The sequence below is a fragment of the Geotrypetes seraphini genome, chromosome 9 (assembly GCF_902459505.1).
Source record: "Geotrypetes seraphini chromosome 9, aGeoSer1.1, whole genome shotgun sequence".
Classification (NCBI taxonomy): Eukaryota; Metazoa; Chordata; class Amphibia; order Gymnophiona; family Dermophiidae; genus Geotrypetes; species Geotrypetes seraphini.
In genome coordinates this window covers 74265718-74281173 of record NC_047092.1, presented here as the reverse complement: position 1 = coordinate 74281173, position 15456 = coordinate 74265718, and the positions used below count along the sequence as shown (strand labels likewise).

The following is a 15456-nucleotide window of genomic DNA, read 5'->3' as shown; positions in this document are numbered from 1 at the left end:
GGGAATTTATCATCTTTTCCCAGTCTCTGGTTGCACTTCCTTCTGTCTGTGCTATTAACTGTGTTTCCAGAGTCTTTAAATCCATTGACTGTCTCTCCTTCTTCACTTTCTGCCCTGCATCCATCGTTGGCATTAACTTTTAAAATTCAACTTTTTTCCTTTCTTCTGCTTTCTTCTCAAAATCTACTTTTCTATGTCTTACCTTCCTTTCCTATATCTCTCTCCTTCCCTCCCTCCCCCCTCCAGTAGTCTGATATCTCTCTCCTTCCCTCCCTCCCCCTCCAGAAGTCTAACATGTCTCACCTTCCCTCCCTCTTCCCAGTAGTCCGATACCTCTCTTCTTCCTTTCTCCCCTTCCCACAGATTTGCATCTCTTTCTATTACTACTATTATTATTGTTTCTATAGTGCTCCCAGACTCCCCTCCTTCCCTGGTCTGGCATCTCTCCCTTCATCAAGTCAACTCTCCTCCCCACCACCCCAGTGTAACATTTTTCTCTCTCTTCCTCCTTTCTGCTCCCTGCAGTCCAACAGCCCCCCTCCCAATCCATTTCTCCTTCCTTTCCACCAGACCAACATTTCTTTCTCTCTTCCCTACTGCATGCTTCCTCCCCTCCCCCAACCAATATCTCTCTTTCTCCCTCCATGAGTCCAACTTTTCACTCTCTGCTATCTCCCCCTTTCCCTGTGTGCCTTCCCCATCCAGCTCGCTCTTTCTCTCCATGAGTCCAACACTTTCTGCCTCCTGTATGCTTTCTCTTTCTCCTCACCCCTTCCCTCAAGTGTGATATCCCTTCTTTCCACTCCCCCAGTCCACCTCTCCTACTTACATTAAGAAGTTTAGGTTCTTTTGCTTTATTTCGGAAAGCTCTGAAAACTTTGTTTTTTGCTAAACATTTTGGAAACTAACTATTCTAGTCTACTTTTCCTTGTCAAGTTTATGTATTATGTATTACATTACTGTTAACCCAGTCTATAAAACTAAGTTTTAGTTAGTTAGTTCAAAGATTCTGGATTAAGAAGTGTTGATAAGAACTAATTTAAGGATGAAATAAGCCACTGAGTTGGCTACTGACTCATGGCAACATACCTATGAGGAATCCATCCTATGATGTTTCACAGCAGAGTACAGAAGTGGTTTGCCACTGCCTTGCAGTATGTTATCACTGCTGTTCTGATGTAAGAGCAGGCCTACTCAGGACAGTCAGTCTGAAGATTATTGGGAGCACTGGATCGATGACGTGAAACGGAAGGAGAATCAGTACTGTGATGATGCTCGATACTCATTGATGCTTCTAAGAAAAAATTGGAGTAGGTATCTGTGGGCCTTCATGCGCTATGTTCAGCATGGGCTGGTACAGAGGGATTTGAGGATTGCATCGATGGCGCATGCAACTTGAATACGTGACCGATATCCCTCTTGAAGTCATCCTTCAGTTAATCCCGGAAGGAGTGCACCAGTATTGTTGCTCATCTGTCGGTACCATCAATGCTGTCTTAACTCAATGCATACATAATCCTCTGACGTTGAACAAAATGAATAGATGCACTGGTATCATATGCCACAAAGTGGTACCATATGTGCAGCAAGGCATTGAGGTGTCGATACCTGAAGAGGCATCGAAGAAAGGCATGCAACGAGAGACTCGATGTTGAAAATGTCTATGGCGTTGAGGAAGATCTCGATATATGAAGAGGAGGTACTGCATGCTGCAAGCTCTTTCTGAAGGTGCAACAGGTGTCGAAGCGTGGTTGCCTTAATAGGCGATGCGCTTTAGAAATGAAAGCCTGCATCAAAGAATGATGATGTCGATGAGAGGTATGCATCAAGAGACTCGATGCTAAATATGCCAAGGACGCTATTTGATGTCAATGTTGACCAGTACTGATAGGAATTAGTACCAAAGAAAAGTCCAAGTTGTTAGAAATCCAACTCCAGGCCTAATATTCTAAAAGAGAATAACATTTAGAAATAAGAAAAAACATTCTGTTATCTGCTTCATCTTGTTTTTTGTTTTATTTTTTTGTCCCAGACTCAGAACAGCAGGAGAGCGATACCATGTTGGAGGCTGAAAAGCCACTGACACTGTCGGCAGAGGCTAAGAGGGGCATAATCGAAAGGGACGTCTAAGTCCGTTTACGTCCATCTCGCAAGTCGTCCAAAGTTAAAAAGAGCCTAAGACACATTTTCAAAAGAGACGTCCAACTTTTTTTTACTTTTGAAAATCGTCTAATTATACGTCCTGCTGATCTGATCATCCAAGACGCTAAATTGTCCATCTTTATACTACATTTCCGTCCAACTTTCCGTCCAAGTCCAAAACGCCTAGAACAAGCCCTGTTGGATGTGGGAGGGGTCTGCAAAGTGATGGACTGAACACCCATTCATGCCACCTAAATAGTGGGGTACCTTACAGGGCACTGCTGTGAACTTCACAAAAAGGGTGCCATGGCTTCTCCTCACTACAGCTCCCTTATAGATCATGGTGAGCCACCCAAACCACCTCCAGAATCCCCTAGACCCACTTATCTACCACCCCAATAGCCCTTATGGCTTCAGGAGCCATTTATATGCCAGACAAAAAGGGTTTTGGGGGTGTATAGGGGAATGTACATGTTTAAGTATCAATGCAGTGACCACAGGGGCATATAGGCATGTGTCCTCTTCTCTATGGGTCGCTAACCCACCCCCAAAATGACTTAAGCTGCCTCTGGGCTGGACGACTAGGCTTACCTATGACAGGCGGCCAGGTGATGATGGTTTGGAGGCTGAAATTTAAAGTTGTGAATAAAATTTTTATGGGGGTGGGGGGGTTGGTGATCACTGGGGTAGTGTGTGGGGGTCTGTGTTATGTGTTTGAAGTGCTTATCTGGTGAGTTTAGGTGGGTTTTTGTGATTTAGACCATGTTTTACATGGTCTAAGTCACAGTTCTTCATCCGCCAGTCCATGGACCGGTGCCGGTACGCAAAAAAATCTTCCCAGTCCATGAAGAATTCGGGTCCCCGCCGCAACAAAAGGTGCCGGCGTCAGCTGACATGCAACTTCCTGTTGCCATCGCTATGACGGGATTCCTGCCTTCCACCACCGGAACTCCTGCCGTGTATGTCTCCTGCTCCTGCCTTTGTCTCCGCACCCCCAGACCAGCAGCAGCAACTCTTTGTGCTTTTAACTTCGGCACACAGCTGCCCCTAAGCAGTATTTTAGCCACGGTTTCATAAGACAGCCTCGGGGGCCTTTGATAGGCCGGCCTGCTTCGATGATGCGATGTGGGCCGGCCTACCAAAGGCCCCGAGGCTGCCTCATGAAACCGCGGCTAAAATACTGCTTAGGAGCAGCTGTGTGCTGAAGTTAAAAGCACACAGAGCTGCCGCTAGCCTACATAGAAGAAACATTTGCTGGAGACGGAAGGGAGAAGGGGTACTCCTGGACAAGGGAGGGGAAGGGGATACTGCTGATAGGGGAGAAAGGGAAGGGAAGAGAGTTACTGTTGGATAAGGAGAGGAGGAAAGGGAGAAGGGGTACTCCTGGACAAGGGAGGGGAAGGGGATACTGCTGACAGGGGAGAAAGGGAAGGGAAGAGAGTTACTGTTGGATAAGGAGAGGAGGAAAGGGTGAAGGGGTACTCCTGGACAAGGGAGGGGAAGGGGATACTGCTGACAGGGGAGAAGGGAAAGGGAGGGAAGAGAGTTACTGTTGGATAAGGGGAGGAAGAAAGAGAGAAGGTACTGCTAGACAGGGGGGGAGGAAAACTGGAAGGAAACAGCTGGCAGGGAGATTAGAAGAGGGGAAGGAGTCAGGATGGAATGGAGAGATCAGATGAGGGAAAGGGGAGAGACAGAGGAATGACAAAGTAGAGAGAGATTGATGCTGGGAAGGGGGGTCAGATGAGAAATAAGGAAAGAGGTACAAAGATGCTAGATCTGGTGTAGGAGAGAGGGGCATAGAAAGAACGCAGATACCATGTGGGAGGGGGAGAGGGCAGACAGTGGATGGAAGGGGCAGATGCTGGATTGAAGATACAGAGGGCAGACACTGGATGGAAGAGTGAAAAGACGATGAAAGCAGAAACCAGAGACGACAAAAGGTAGAAAAAAAATAATTTTATTTCTATCTTGTGATTAGAATATATCAGATTTAAAATATGTATCCTACTAGAGCTGATGTTAGACATAACTGGGGAGTGCAAAGCCCAGGCAGTGCATCTTTAGCTTCCAGCTGGCTTAGGGCTCTCTCTGACCAGGAGGCAGTTACCTTAGTTGCACTCCCCCTAACACCATTCCTGCCATGTGTGACTGCTGTATTCTGTTAGCATGATATTTGTGTAGCATTCTGTAATAATTTGGCTTATTCAGTTTTTTTGATATTAGAGGGGATTTATGTAAAGGGAAGGGGAGACGGGGGTTTTGTTGATCATTGCCCTGTATTATTTATATTTATAAAATGACAATTGTACAGAATATTGTTTCTTTTTATACTTTAATAAAAATATGTTCAATATAAAATCATAACTATTTGAGGCTTGTGTGGATGGGATCAGATGGTTAACGGGACTGAGCTCACGGGGACGGGGCGGTGATGGGGTTTTTAAAAATTTCAGTCTTATTAGTTTGCCGGTCCACGAAATAATTATTTTATTTCCGCCGGTCCATAGGTGTAAAAAGGTTGAAGAACACTGGTCTAAGTCACAGCGTCCAAGTTCCGTCTAGGCTCTGTTGTTAAACTTTCAGTTATACATGCTGTACGACTAAGTCTCAGCCGGCCCACGTCCCGCCCAACTCCCACCCTCAACACGCCTCCCAAAACGCCCCGTTTAGCTTTGGATGTTGAGCGGCACTATGAAGGCCTAGGTCATTTAGAAATACGTCCAAAACCCAGTTTTATTATCGGCACTTGGACGTTTTTGAGAAATGTTCGTCCAAGTGCCGACAGGCCGATTTTTGGACGTTTTTCTCTTTTGATTATGAGCCCCAAAGGCTTTAAGATTGCCAAAAGGCCTCTCAGACCTAAACCTATTTTATTTTATTTTGGTTTGAAAGAAATAAAAGGAAAAATTATGTTCTTACCTGTTAATTTTCTTTCCTTTAGACGCAGCAGATGAATCCAGAGACCAATGGGATAGCCCACATCTACCAGCAGGCGGAGATAGAGAAACTGATTAACAGGTGGTCCTATTGGCTGGCACTCCTCCTGTATCCTCAGTATAGCTCCTTGCCCAAGCATCCAGAACCATCAATAGGCAAAGCATGTAAAAAACTTTTTTCCCATAACAAATATGAAAAGGCAATAATACAGAAAACAACCATCAACAATAACAAACTCCGAAAGTTGCACAAGAAAAAACCGACAGACAATATCCAGAAAGGGTGGGGCTCTGGATTCATCTGCTGCGTCTAAAGGAAAGAAAATTAACAGATAAGAACATAATTTTTCCTTCCTTAGCAACAGCAGCAGATGAATCCAGAGACCAATGGGATGTAGCAAAGCAATCCTCAATCCGGGTGGGAAGCAAACACCGCCTCCGTAACAACCGAAGCACGAAACACATCTACCACATGCGCCCCCACCTCCAACCAGTAATGCTGAGAGAAAGCACTCTTGGAAGACCAAGTAGCCGTGAGACAAAATACCTCCAAGGAAAAAACCTCTGGACCGAGTCCAAGAAGTAGCCATCGCTCTGGCAGAACAGTCATGAAGTTCTTTCACCAACCGCTTCCCTGCCATCAAGCAAGCGTAAAGAATGTCTTCCATAGCCTATCAGCTTTTTTCCTCCAAGGTTGAGAACTTTTCAGCATCTTTTTATCTCTTAATATACTTTTGTGAAAATTATGATTTATATTCAGAAACGACTATAAGTAAACAAATGTACTTTTCTGAAACTTTTGGCTTTGTCTAACTTTTAAGACCACCCATGTTATTTGATTGGTTGTCAACCTGATGATGTCACAATAAGCCAAAAGTATATAATAAGTATATATTAAGGTGAGCTCGTTATGAGAAGGCCAGCATTTGGCAACTATAACGATCTCCCATTAGCGCAACTGTTAAGCAATTATGCTTGATTCTTTTGATATCATAATGGAAAAATAGAAACAATAATTCAATAAATCTTAATTATAATTTTTAAAACCTTGCGCTGGTATCATTTTGCATGTTTATTATTTTTCAAACCATGAGCTTTCAAAGAGGCGTCGATGTCCCTTGCTCAGGGACCCATTGAGCAATGTAGGCTGTGGACACCGCCATATGTTTGAGGCGTCCCTTGAAGAATACAAAAAGGTTATCTAACCAACTAAAAGACAATAGAAACCCTGCTCGCGGAGACCGCTACGCACTTTCAAAAAATGCAGAGAATAAAAGCACGTCTCCCCATTTCTTCTCCCAGGAAGAAAGAAGGAAGAGTGAGCGTGTCATCAAAGAAAGGATGACACCTACTTAGAAAGAATTGTGGCACCGTCCGAACTGATACCCCAGAGTTTGGAAATCAGAAATAGGAATCCCCGCTGAACAAGGCCTGCAACTTGGAAACTGCAAAGCTGAGGCCAGGGCCACAAGAAACCCCGTGAACAACGGCCCAAGGAGGAAACGAAGCCTTCGGTAAACCGCGAAGAAGCACCTGAAGATCGCACTCTGGATAGGGCTTGCCAAGAGGTGTACCAATATACTGCACTCCGTTTAGGAATTAAACTACATGAAGCTGAGAAACACTCGAAGAGCAATATCCCTAGCCCTTGTAACCAGCTAAGAATGTCACTTGAAGCGGAAAGGAATTGAACGCTAAGCCCACGGCAACACACCTGCGCCAAAAAGGAACTCTGGAAGGGTGCAAATGTTGAAAAGTATCCCAGAAAGGAAAAACCTCCAAAAGGAAGCAGAAGCCACAGGTGAAGATGACTGTAGCGCCTGGATAAGAGAAGAAACAATCTGCTTCGCATAACCCTTACACGCCAGTCATGTCTTCTCAAAAGCTAGGTCGTAAAACCAAAGTAGCACGAACATCCATGCTAATTGGATCGTAGGTGAGCAAATGCGGAGAAACCAGGAAACCCCAAAAGTCTGGCCTTTGACAGAATCAACAGATGCGCATAGCAAGGACGGCGCAGACAAACCAGAGATTCCCCCAATACTGGGCCCGAAGCGAGTGGAAGAAGGCCAATCCAAGCCAGCATCAGCCAGGGGAAAACACGTAAAAAAGAGAAACCATAGGCGAGAAAGAAGCAACGCTGCTATCCCCTCTGACTGCCATCACCTGCGGCTGCCGAAGAAGCCAGGAAGCTTGGAATTTTGAGACAAAGTCATGAGGTCTAGGCCCAGGAGATCACCCCCCCCCTAATACAAAAAGGCTGGAACACCTGAACCAATAGCTCCCAATAATCAGGATGTAGAAGAATTCACTACTACTACCACAGAATATCGCTAAAGCGCTGAAAGGCCTACAAAGCGCAGCACATTGCAACCTACAACAGATGGACCAGGCCCAGGATTTGCAGCGAGCAAGTCCATCGAAACCCATTTCCCGTCCTGTAAAATGATGTGCTGACAGAAGAGGAAGACTAGACTCCACCCATCGAAGTATAACCATGATTGTACGCGCTAAAGGAGTACTGCCCATAATTTCCGGGCTGTAGAGAAATACTACTATCACCACCCCGTCCTCAAAGACCGCAAGCGTCATCCCGGAAGAATGGTCAGAAATCCCAGAAACGGCAGACAGATAGTGCATCATGAAGAAGGAACGAGCACTGACTCCTTGACATGAGGAATTGAAAGCACCGAGGCCCCCTAACCCGACCGCCCGGGAGGTATGGCGACTTGGAGCCAGTCCAGAAAAGACCGAGGCAAGCCTAAGAAAGGAGTAACCTCGCTGAGCCACCAAATAACAGTGAGCGAAGTTTGAGGAGCCCACCAGAAACTAGAAGCGGAGCCTTGAGTCCCAGGGAACAACGTGAACTAAAAGCGACTGCTGCCGCGTCCCCATGTGACTGCGAGCCAAAGTTCCCAGCGGAATCACCCCCAAAGGTCTCAGCACTTGGACAGAATCCCATACTCATGTACTTGGCGACTGAAGAAGGCAAACCCGAGACTGTAATCTGGTGCCCCAGACTCTGGGAAGAAATACCTTCCTACGGGAACAAAATCCCCTGACAGTCCCTCAATCAGTACTGGAGAAAAGAGCTCACTGGAAACTTGAAAATACACAACCCAGGTATTGAAGAAAGGAAATCACCCATGTGTGCCTGAGAAGTCCACCTTGCCGTAAGACAACCGAATCAAGCAGTCGTCTAAGAAAGAAAGAACCTGAAATACCTGGTTGTGCCAAAACACCACGACTACCCACATTGTCTAAAATGTGTATGGAGCTGGGGCTAGTTCAAATGGCACCTGCTGACCTGATAGTGCTGTCAAGGATGGCACAGCGAATACACCGGTGAGATGACAAGCATATGGGGATATGAAAGTAAACCCATGAGAGACCGAGCGCTGTAAAGCACTCCCACCATCGCCCTGCTGCAAGAATCAATCTCACAATTTTCTCCCAGAAACAGCTAACCTAGAAAAACTAATCGACCCAGAGGAGATATAGCCCCTGACCGACCGATCCCCCCTTTATAGACACTACGAAGAAAACCAAAGAAATTCACCTGCTCATTAGTTCTAGGGCACAGGAACTACCTCCCCATGTACCTAGAAGCCTTGAAGGTCACCATGCACCCATAGCACCTTAGGCCTGCTCAATATACAATGAGCCCAAGACACAGCGAGGCTCGGAAAGAATCAGGAAAAGGGAGAAGAGTATTCACAGTTGATCATACATTCTCTCGTCCCTCCCCCCATAAGAACCCCAAAGTGTTGACAGCCCCCACGCAAATGACACACGGGAGATCGGGGAACGGGTTGGACTAGATACGCAAGTACTGCAGGAAAGAAAAGAATCGTCCTGAGTAAACTCCAGTATTGCGGTGCAATACAGAAGAGAAGGATAAGAGAACAGGCAACCTGGACCAGACAGAATGAAATTCCAAAAAACAGAGTCGGGAGAGCTAGGAGGAAAAACAACACCACAAAGGCCTCCCCCCAATACTAACGGCTCAGAAAGTAGAGACACCATAAGGGAAAAGGAGAAACAATACAGTACCTCTAGGAAAAGTATATGGACCCGGATGTCTGAAAGATAAGACACCCATTCCAAAAGAAAACCATCAGGGAAGATTCAAACTGACATAGAGCCCTGGTGTCCCCTACTGAGAGTCGCTGAAAGCTGAAATGAACCCTCGAACAACAGGTAAAAATAGGGTGTACAGCACCATACGGCAGGTTAAGATGGTAGCCTCATAAGTCTGCAGAGTAGCCTGTAAAACACAGGACCGTGCTTCACTCCTGAAAACAAGAAAACCTAGCCCTGCCCGTAGGAAAAGGCAAGGCACCACCCGGCTACCCCACTCTATCCTTAGACTGCCATCCACCAGTAAACCTAGCACGTTAGGACAAAAAATAATTTATATAGCGCTAGCAGACACCCGCAGCGCTGCCCTAAGGCGCAAGGAAGAGGAAAATAGACAAACTGCATAAGCACCATACAGGTACCCCGGGAGAGAGGAGGATAGATCTGAACCAAGATCTGGACATCCCCCTGTTGCTGACCTCCCGTCAGTGACAAACTGACCGCTGCCGCCCCAGTGCAGGAACAAGCTGCAACCCAGGAGCCAAGCACACAATGTTACCCCTTCTCCATCGCCCTCAGGCCAGTCAGGACGGCTCCCATGCCAGAAAAAGCAGATAGGCCCAACAACAGCCTCGGGAGAGAGTCTACTGCCACATTACTGGGACCTGCAACCCACAGAAGCGGCCATGTCCAGCAACCGGGAGATCGCAGAAAGCGCAGCGAGAGGAGAGATGCCGAAACAGACACCAAAGACGCCGCGGCGCTCTCGCCGGCGTCGGAGCCCAAGCGCGAGCGTCCGGCCCACCGAAAGGCACTGGCTCCACAAACAGTCACCCACAATGCAAATGAAACACAGCCGCAGGATACACAGCCTCAGCGACCAGGCCGTAACAGCCAGGATTCTCCCGCCCACGCAAGATGACAAACTCGCGCCTCCCGCGCGTGGGAAGGCACCGGCTCTTTTTTTTTAAACCGAGCCCAAAAGACATATCTGGAGCCCTCCATCGAACATGTCCACCTATTTCAAAATTTAAGAAAGCTTAGCCTTTGAGAAATAAATCATCCAATAGTTGAGCCACGTGACCACACCGCTGCAGGTTCCCAGAATCACCAAACATAAGATCCACAACAAAACCCGCAGCTCTAAGACAATGTCAAAAACTAACACACACAGCAGCAACACCACCAGAAAATATAACCCGGAGATGTAACATAAAAAGAAATACTCACAACCTGGTTGACAGGGCTTGTAGAGCCAATAGACACTGGCTAAGCTCAAAGACAGGGCACAAGTATATATAGCAAATGCGGTCTCACTTTTTTTTTTTTTTTTTTTGAAAGGGAAAGAAGAAAAAATTAGAGACCCAGTTAGACCCTCTATCACTGGAGGGAGGGTGAGGCAGGGACCGGGGGGGCCCAGGTGTAACCCCTAAAGCCAGCACCTTCAGCCGGACACCCCTGTCTCACTGAAGAGAAAAATCTCAACAGGAGAAATAGCACTGCCAGTTCACTGAAGAGAAAATCTTAACAGGAGAAACAAAATGGCAGTCTCACTGAAGAGAAAACCTCAACAGGAGTAAATAAATTTCTAGTCACAGCCAGAATCCAGGAGCTAGTTGAATAGCGACTTTCCCCTGCTGGGAGATAGAGCATACTGAGGATACAGGAGGAGTGCCAGCCAATAGGACCACCTATTAATCAGTTTCTCTATCTCCGCCTGCTGGTAGAAGTGGGCTATCCCATTGGTCTCTGGATTCATCTGCTGCTGTTGCTAAGGAATAGAAGATAAAAACAACGAAGTAGTAAGTAAAATAACAGTGAAAATTGAAAAAGTGAAATGGGAAGGCAACTTGAAGGAATGAAGTTCAGATACGTCTTCACTCTGTGGAAAACAAAAAACTGATGACCTCGCAAGCAGGCAGCGGGCGGGAAGGCACACATGCATGCACAGTGCGGGCAATCTTAAAGCTTTCTAAAGCTTAAAGTGACAGTACACTTTTATACTGTCTGTACCGGGCTCCCACATGTGAGAATATGCTGCCTGCTTATCTAAGGATAATGCATGTGTCAGTCACTTTCTCCAACTGATCAGATGGTATTTCTGCAGATCTCATTTGCATGCAAATTTTTTGGAGAATCACTCGTCATTTAGAAACTGGGAAATTTACTGCCACTACAATGGCTCACAGCATTTTAATGGCGATTTTTAGAGCATTGGGGACTGAGTTTATATTTAACTGCTGTGCATTTTTCAGATTTTGCACTGTTCATCACTATTTTGGAAGAGTTTTGATTAGACATGGAGTTTTTCTGACCGATAATGGTGATTTTTGCTGTAAAGGTTAAGTCCCTTATTTTTTGTAAAGGACAGTGAGATCTTTTCTCCATTTCTCTATAGGACTTAGAGATTGTGTTTTCTTGTGTAACATTTAAAAACATAGTACATAGTGGCAAAGAAAAGATTATTTCGTCCATGTTGTCCAGATTCCTTCTCTCTAGTTCTTTAACACTACAGATTTGTAATTATACAAATTCTCATGCTCAAACCAACTCCAGCTCCTCCCTACCTTTTATGGAAACTCTCAACATGTTTTCTATTGTTGCCCTCGGTATCTGTCCAGGCATGCCAAATTATTCCATTATATTTGCTGGTACACTATCTTAAGCACTATCACCTTCTTTTCCAAATCTAATCAGACCAATACTTAATTCAGTATCCAAGCTCTTTTCTCAGGCCTTTTACCATTCATCCAATTTGGGCTGGGCTAATGGCCCACATTGCTAAACATTTTGGAAACATTTTGTTCTTGTCTCCCAATTTGCTGAAATCAAGCACTTAGTAGTAACCAGAAGATGTGCAATAAGTTAATCATTAAAAATCATAAACAAGAAGTTCAATTTGAAAAATCACAATAAATGGATTACCAGTGTTTTTTTAATGTCTCCTGCAATCATTATTCTCTCTTCCTTATCACTCACCTACTAAACTTTAACCTAGCAAACAAATTTGATGCGTTCCTTTAAAAAAGGTGAACCTGGCTGGACTAGGATTTTTTCCTAATTTAAAATATATACCATCTTACCTCAGAAACAACTTCATGAGACATGAGTCTCTGAATGGCTGCTAGACATAATAGCGTGATCTTGGGTTCTTTTGTTCCACACCCCATCAGAAATGGCTGGACTACTTCTGAACTGTTTTCTTTCAAAGCTATTAATAAAAACAATGACAGTTAGGAAAAATTTTAACTATGATATTTCTCACTTTTTTATTCCCCCATTGCTATAATGCTCAAAATAGAAAACAATACAAAAAGATAAATCAATAAAGATATCAATTACAGTGCATTAAAACTTTAACAAATATATTTGACATTCTCCAATTAATAGAGGCGGCTCAAGGCAAGGGATGAGCATACCCTTTCCCCCCCCCCACCTCCGAGCATCCAAAATGGGGGTAGGGCTAGGGCCGCCCCAACTATTAGGCAAGACTAGCCAGCTAACTATGAAAGAAGTTTCTTAGAGGGTAGTAGCTTTAGTACCACAGTAAATGACAGCAGAGCCTCACATACTACTCTTTTTAGGTCCAGGCCACCCATGTTTAAAGCAAAACAATACATTCTGTCACACATATTTTAACCTGCTTTTCAGCAAAAATACAAAGGGGATATATAACATTCAAACAAGGAGCAGAATGAGAAAGAATGAAAAAAGAAAAGCTCAGTTTAACACACCATAATACAATTAGTTATATGGGAGCTGATATTCTACCTCCCCACAACATGCAAATCAGAACTAGAACATTTCTCCATGGAAGTCACCATACAAACAAAACAAAAAAATCCTGATCTTCATGCTATCTGAGCAATAACAGAAAAAACAACAAAGGTGACTGATTGTGTTCCAATCTCATTTATTGAATCTCAAGACTCGACACAATCATGTTTCAGCCCCAACTGAGCCTGCCTCAGGAGTCTGAAAGTATGATGAGATGATATTTATGTGGGTACTCAGACTTCAATTGATAAACCAGGTTTCCATATATATACTGAATCTTTGAAAATAACAGACAGCAACAAATAACTTACTCCTCTGTAGCTGCCTACAGTATGCCTGATATTTTTTATATAGGGGAACCTTCTAAGTTGGTAATATTAGGGTTTCAAATTTTAGGGTAGGGATTCTGATATTTCTCAGATAACTGAGTTTTTCCAGTTTTTTTCTCTTAGCTATACTTTCTTTCTTTCTTTACCTTTATATCTATGAGTATCAGTGTTTCACCATTACCTCTATAAATTAAAATGAACATGTTTTGCTCTTCTGATATTTGGCCTATGGCTAGAGTATCTTGAAGGTAGAACAGACACTTTATGTATATCTGCTAACATTAGGCAAGAGTATTGTAAGTTTTCCTGTATTCTTTAACTTAACTATCAAAACCACATGATTTAATTGAGAAGGGTTTTTATCAAGGACAGAGGATGGGATTTGCTTGCCTTCTCACCTGAGAGGTCAAGCATACTATGGGTAAGAGGCTTTCTGGGCACCTTTAGAGACCTTGGTAATAGGTTTTTCTGGTCACACAGGGGAGTGTGTGGCGCAGTGGTTAAAGCTACAGCCTCAGCACCCTGGGGTTGTGGGTTCAAACCCACGCTGCTCCTTGTGATCATGGGCAAGTCACTTAATCCCCCCATTGCCCCAGGTACATTAGGTAGATTGTGAGCCCGCCGGGACAGACAGGGAAAAATGCTTGAGTACCTGAATAAATTCATGTAAACCGTTCTGAACTCCCCTGGGAGAACGGTATAGAAAAATTGAATAAATACAAAAAAAATACAAAATACAAAAAAATACATTTGCTGCAGTTTGTCCTGTCTAATTGGCATTAGAAGTACATACTTGCAGACTACTATACTCACACTGATCCACAAGATAGGTTGTGCCCAAAGCAACCCCATGAGGACCAGAAGTAGGACAACTGAAGTCCTGGGTGTGAACACTGCATTGGGATGCCAATGCAGTGTTCAAGCGGGGGCTGAGTTGGCATTGTCTGGTGCAGGGTGCGGCAGGCCATCCTGGGATGGATAGTGTACAAGGTATTTTTGTTTGAAACATGTAAGTATAAATAAAGGAAAAAGAAACTCCAGTTGGATGTAGATTTTTCTACATGCAGACACCTACTTTTCATATAATTTGGGATAAACTAGTTAGAAATGAAACTGGTAGTTAAGGGCAACACCCAATTAAAAGCATATGAAAAGTTAGGTGCTTCTCTGGGAAAGAGATACAAAAAAAAAATTGAATATGGGTTACAGCCAGAGACAAAAGCCCACTAGGAATTAATAGTAAGAATAATCAAAATCATAATAATTATATATATAATTGTGTAATTTGTAGGTTAAGCAAGACTTAGGGAAAAATTAAGTATAAAAATTATTTGTAGAGGTAAACGTTTAAAATTATAAGTGTTCTTTCTCCTCTCTTTATTCAGTTGAAAAACATTTCAGTTTTCCCGCCTGAAGCCTGGTTTTCTTCTGTATCATTTGTCTAAACTACTATGCCCAGGGGACTAACAAGAGCCTCTGGCTTCTGGTAGTTGGAAGGAAGATATAGGATTTCACAGTCAAGTTTCAAGTTTCAAGTTTATTAAGTATTTTGATTTATTGCCTATTCAAAATTCAAGGCGATGTACAAATAAATAAAATTTTTGGTAACATACTTACAATTATTAAATTAAAAAATGATAATCTTATGTATACAAATTACAGTACATTTAGAGGGTATTTCTACAAATTATAGTGAAACAAAAGGAAAATTATTTAATGGTTACATTCAGTATTAAAATCATTAATTCAAGGGAAAAACATTAGGAAGGGAGACGAAGACAATTGACCTATTAATTAAATTAAGGATGCGAAGAATTTAATCATTAAAGGCATCTATAAATAGAAAACTTTTAAGTTCAGACTTAAATTTTGCCATGTTTTTTTCTTGTCTTAGGTCCTGAGCAACGGCAGTCTGTACCTTAAAATCTCTTAAATGTGCTTGAATAATTATTGAATTAATGAATGTTTTGGGATCCCAAAAGAGAGAATGTAAGATGACTGTATGGGGTGATATTCAAACATAAAAATGTTTTACAAAACTAATAAATACTATAAAGTTTCGATTTTGGAAAACCAAGATGCAACATGTGGAGATTGACCTTAGCTGACCTTTAGCTAAGGCCAAGGACTATTATCATGGAAACTATACGTGTAATATGGAGGATAGAATTTCTCTTCCTATCTTAGAG

General features: G+C 43.5%; 1 protein-coding gene across 2 annotated transcripts in view; it reads right to left on the bottom strand.

Moving 5' to 3' along the window:
- MON2 (MON2 homolog, regulator of endosome-to-Golgi trafficking) overlaps positions 1-15456 on the bottom strand; it is a 522785-nt gene that overhangs the window by 465372 nt on the left and 41957 nt on the right. For both annotated transcript variants that reach the window (XM_033958262.1, XM_033958263.1), the window contains exon 3: positions 12245-12372. In XM_033958262.1, coding sequence (XP_033814153.1) covers positions 12245-12372 — 128 coding nt within the window. The remainder of the gene's footprint in view (positions 1-12244; positions 12373-15456) is intronic.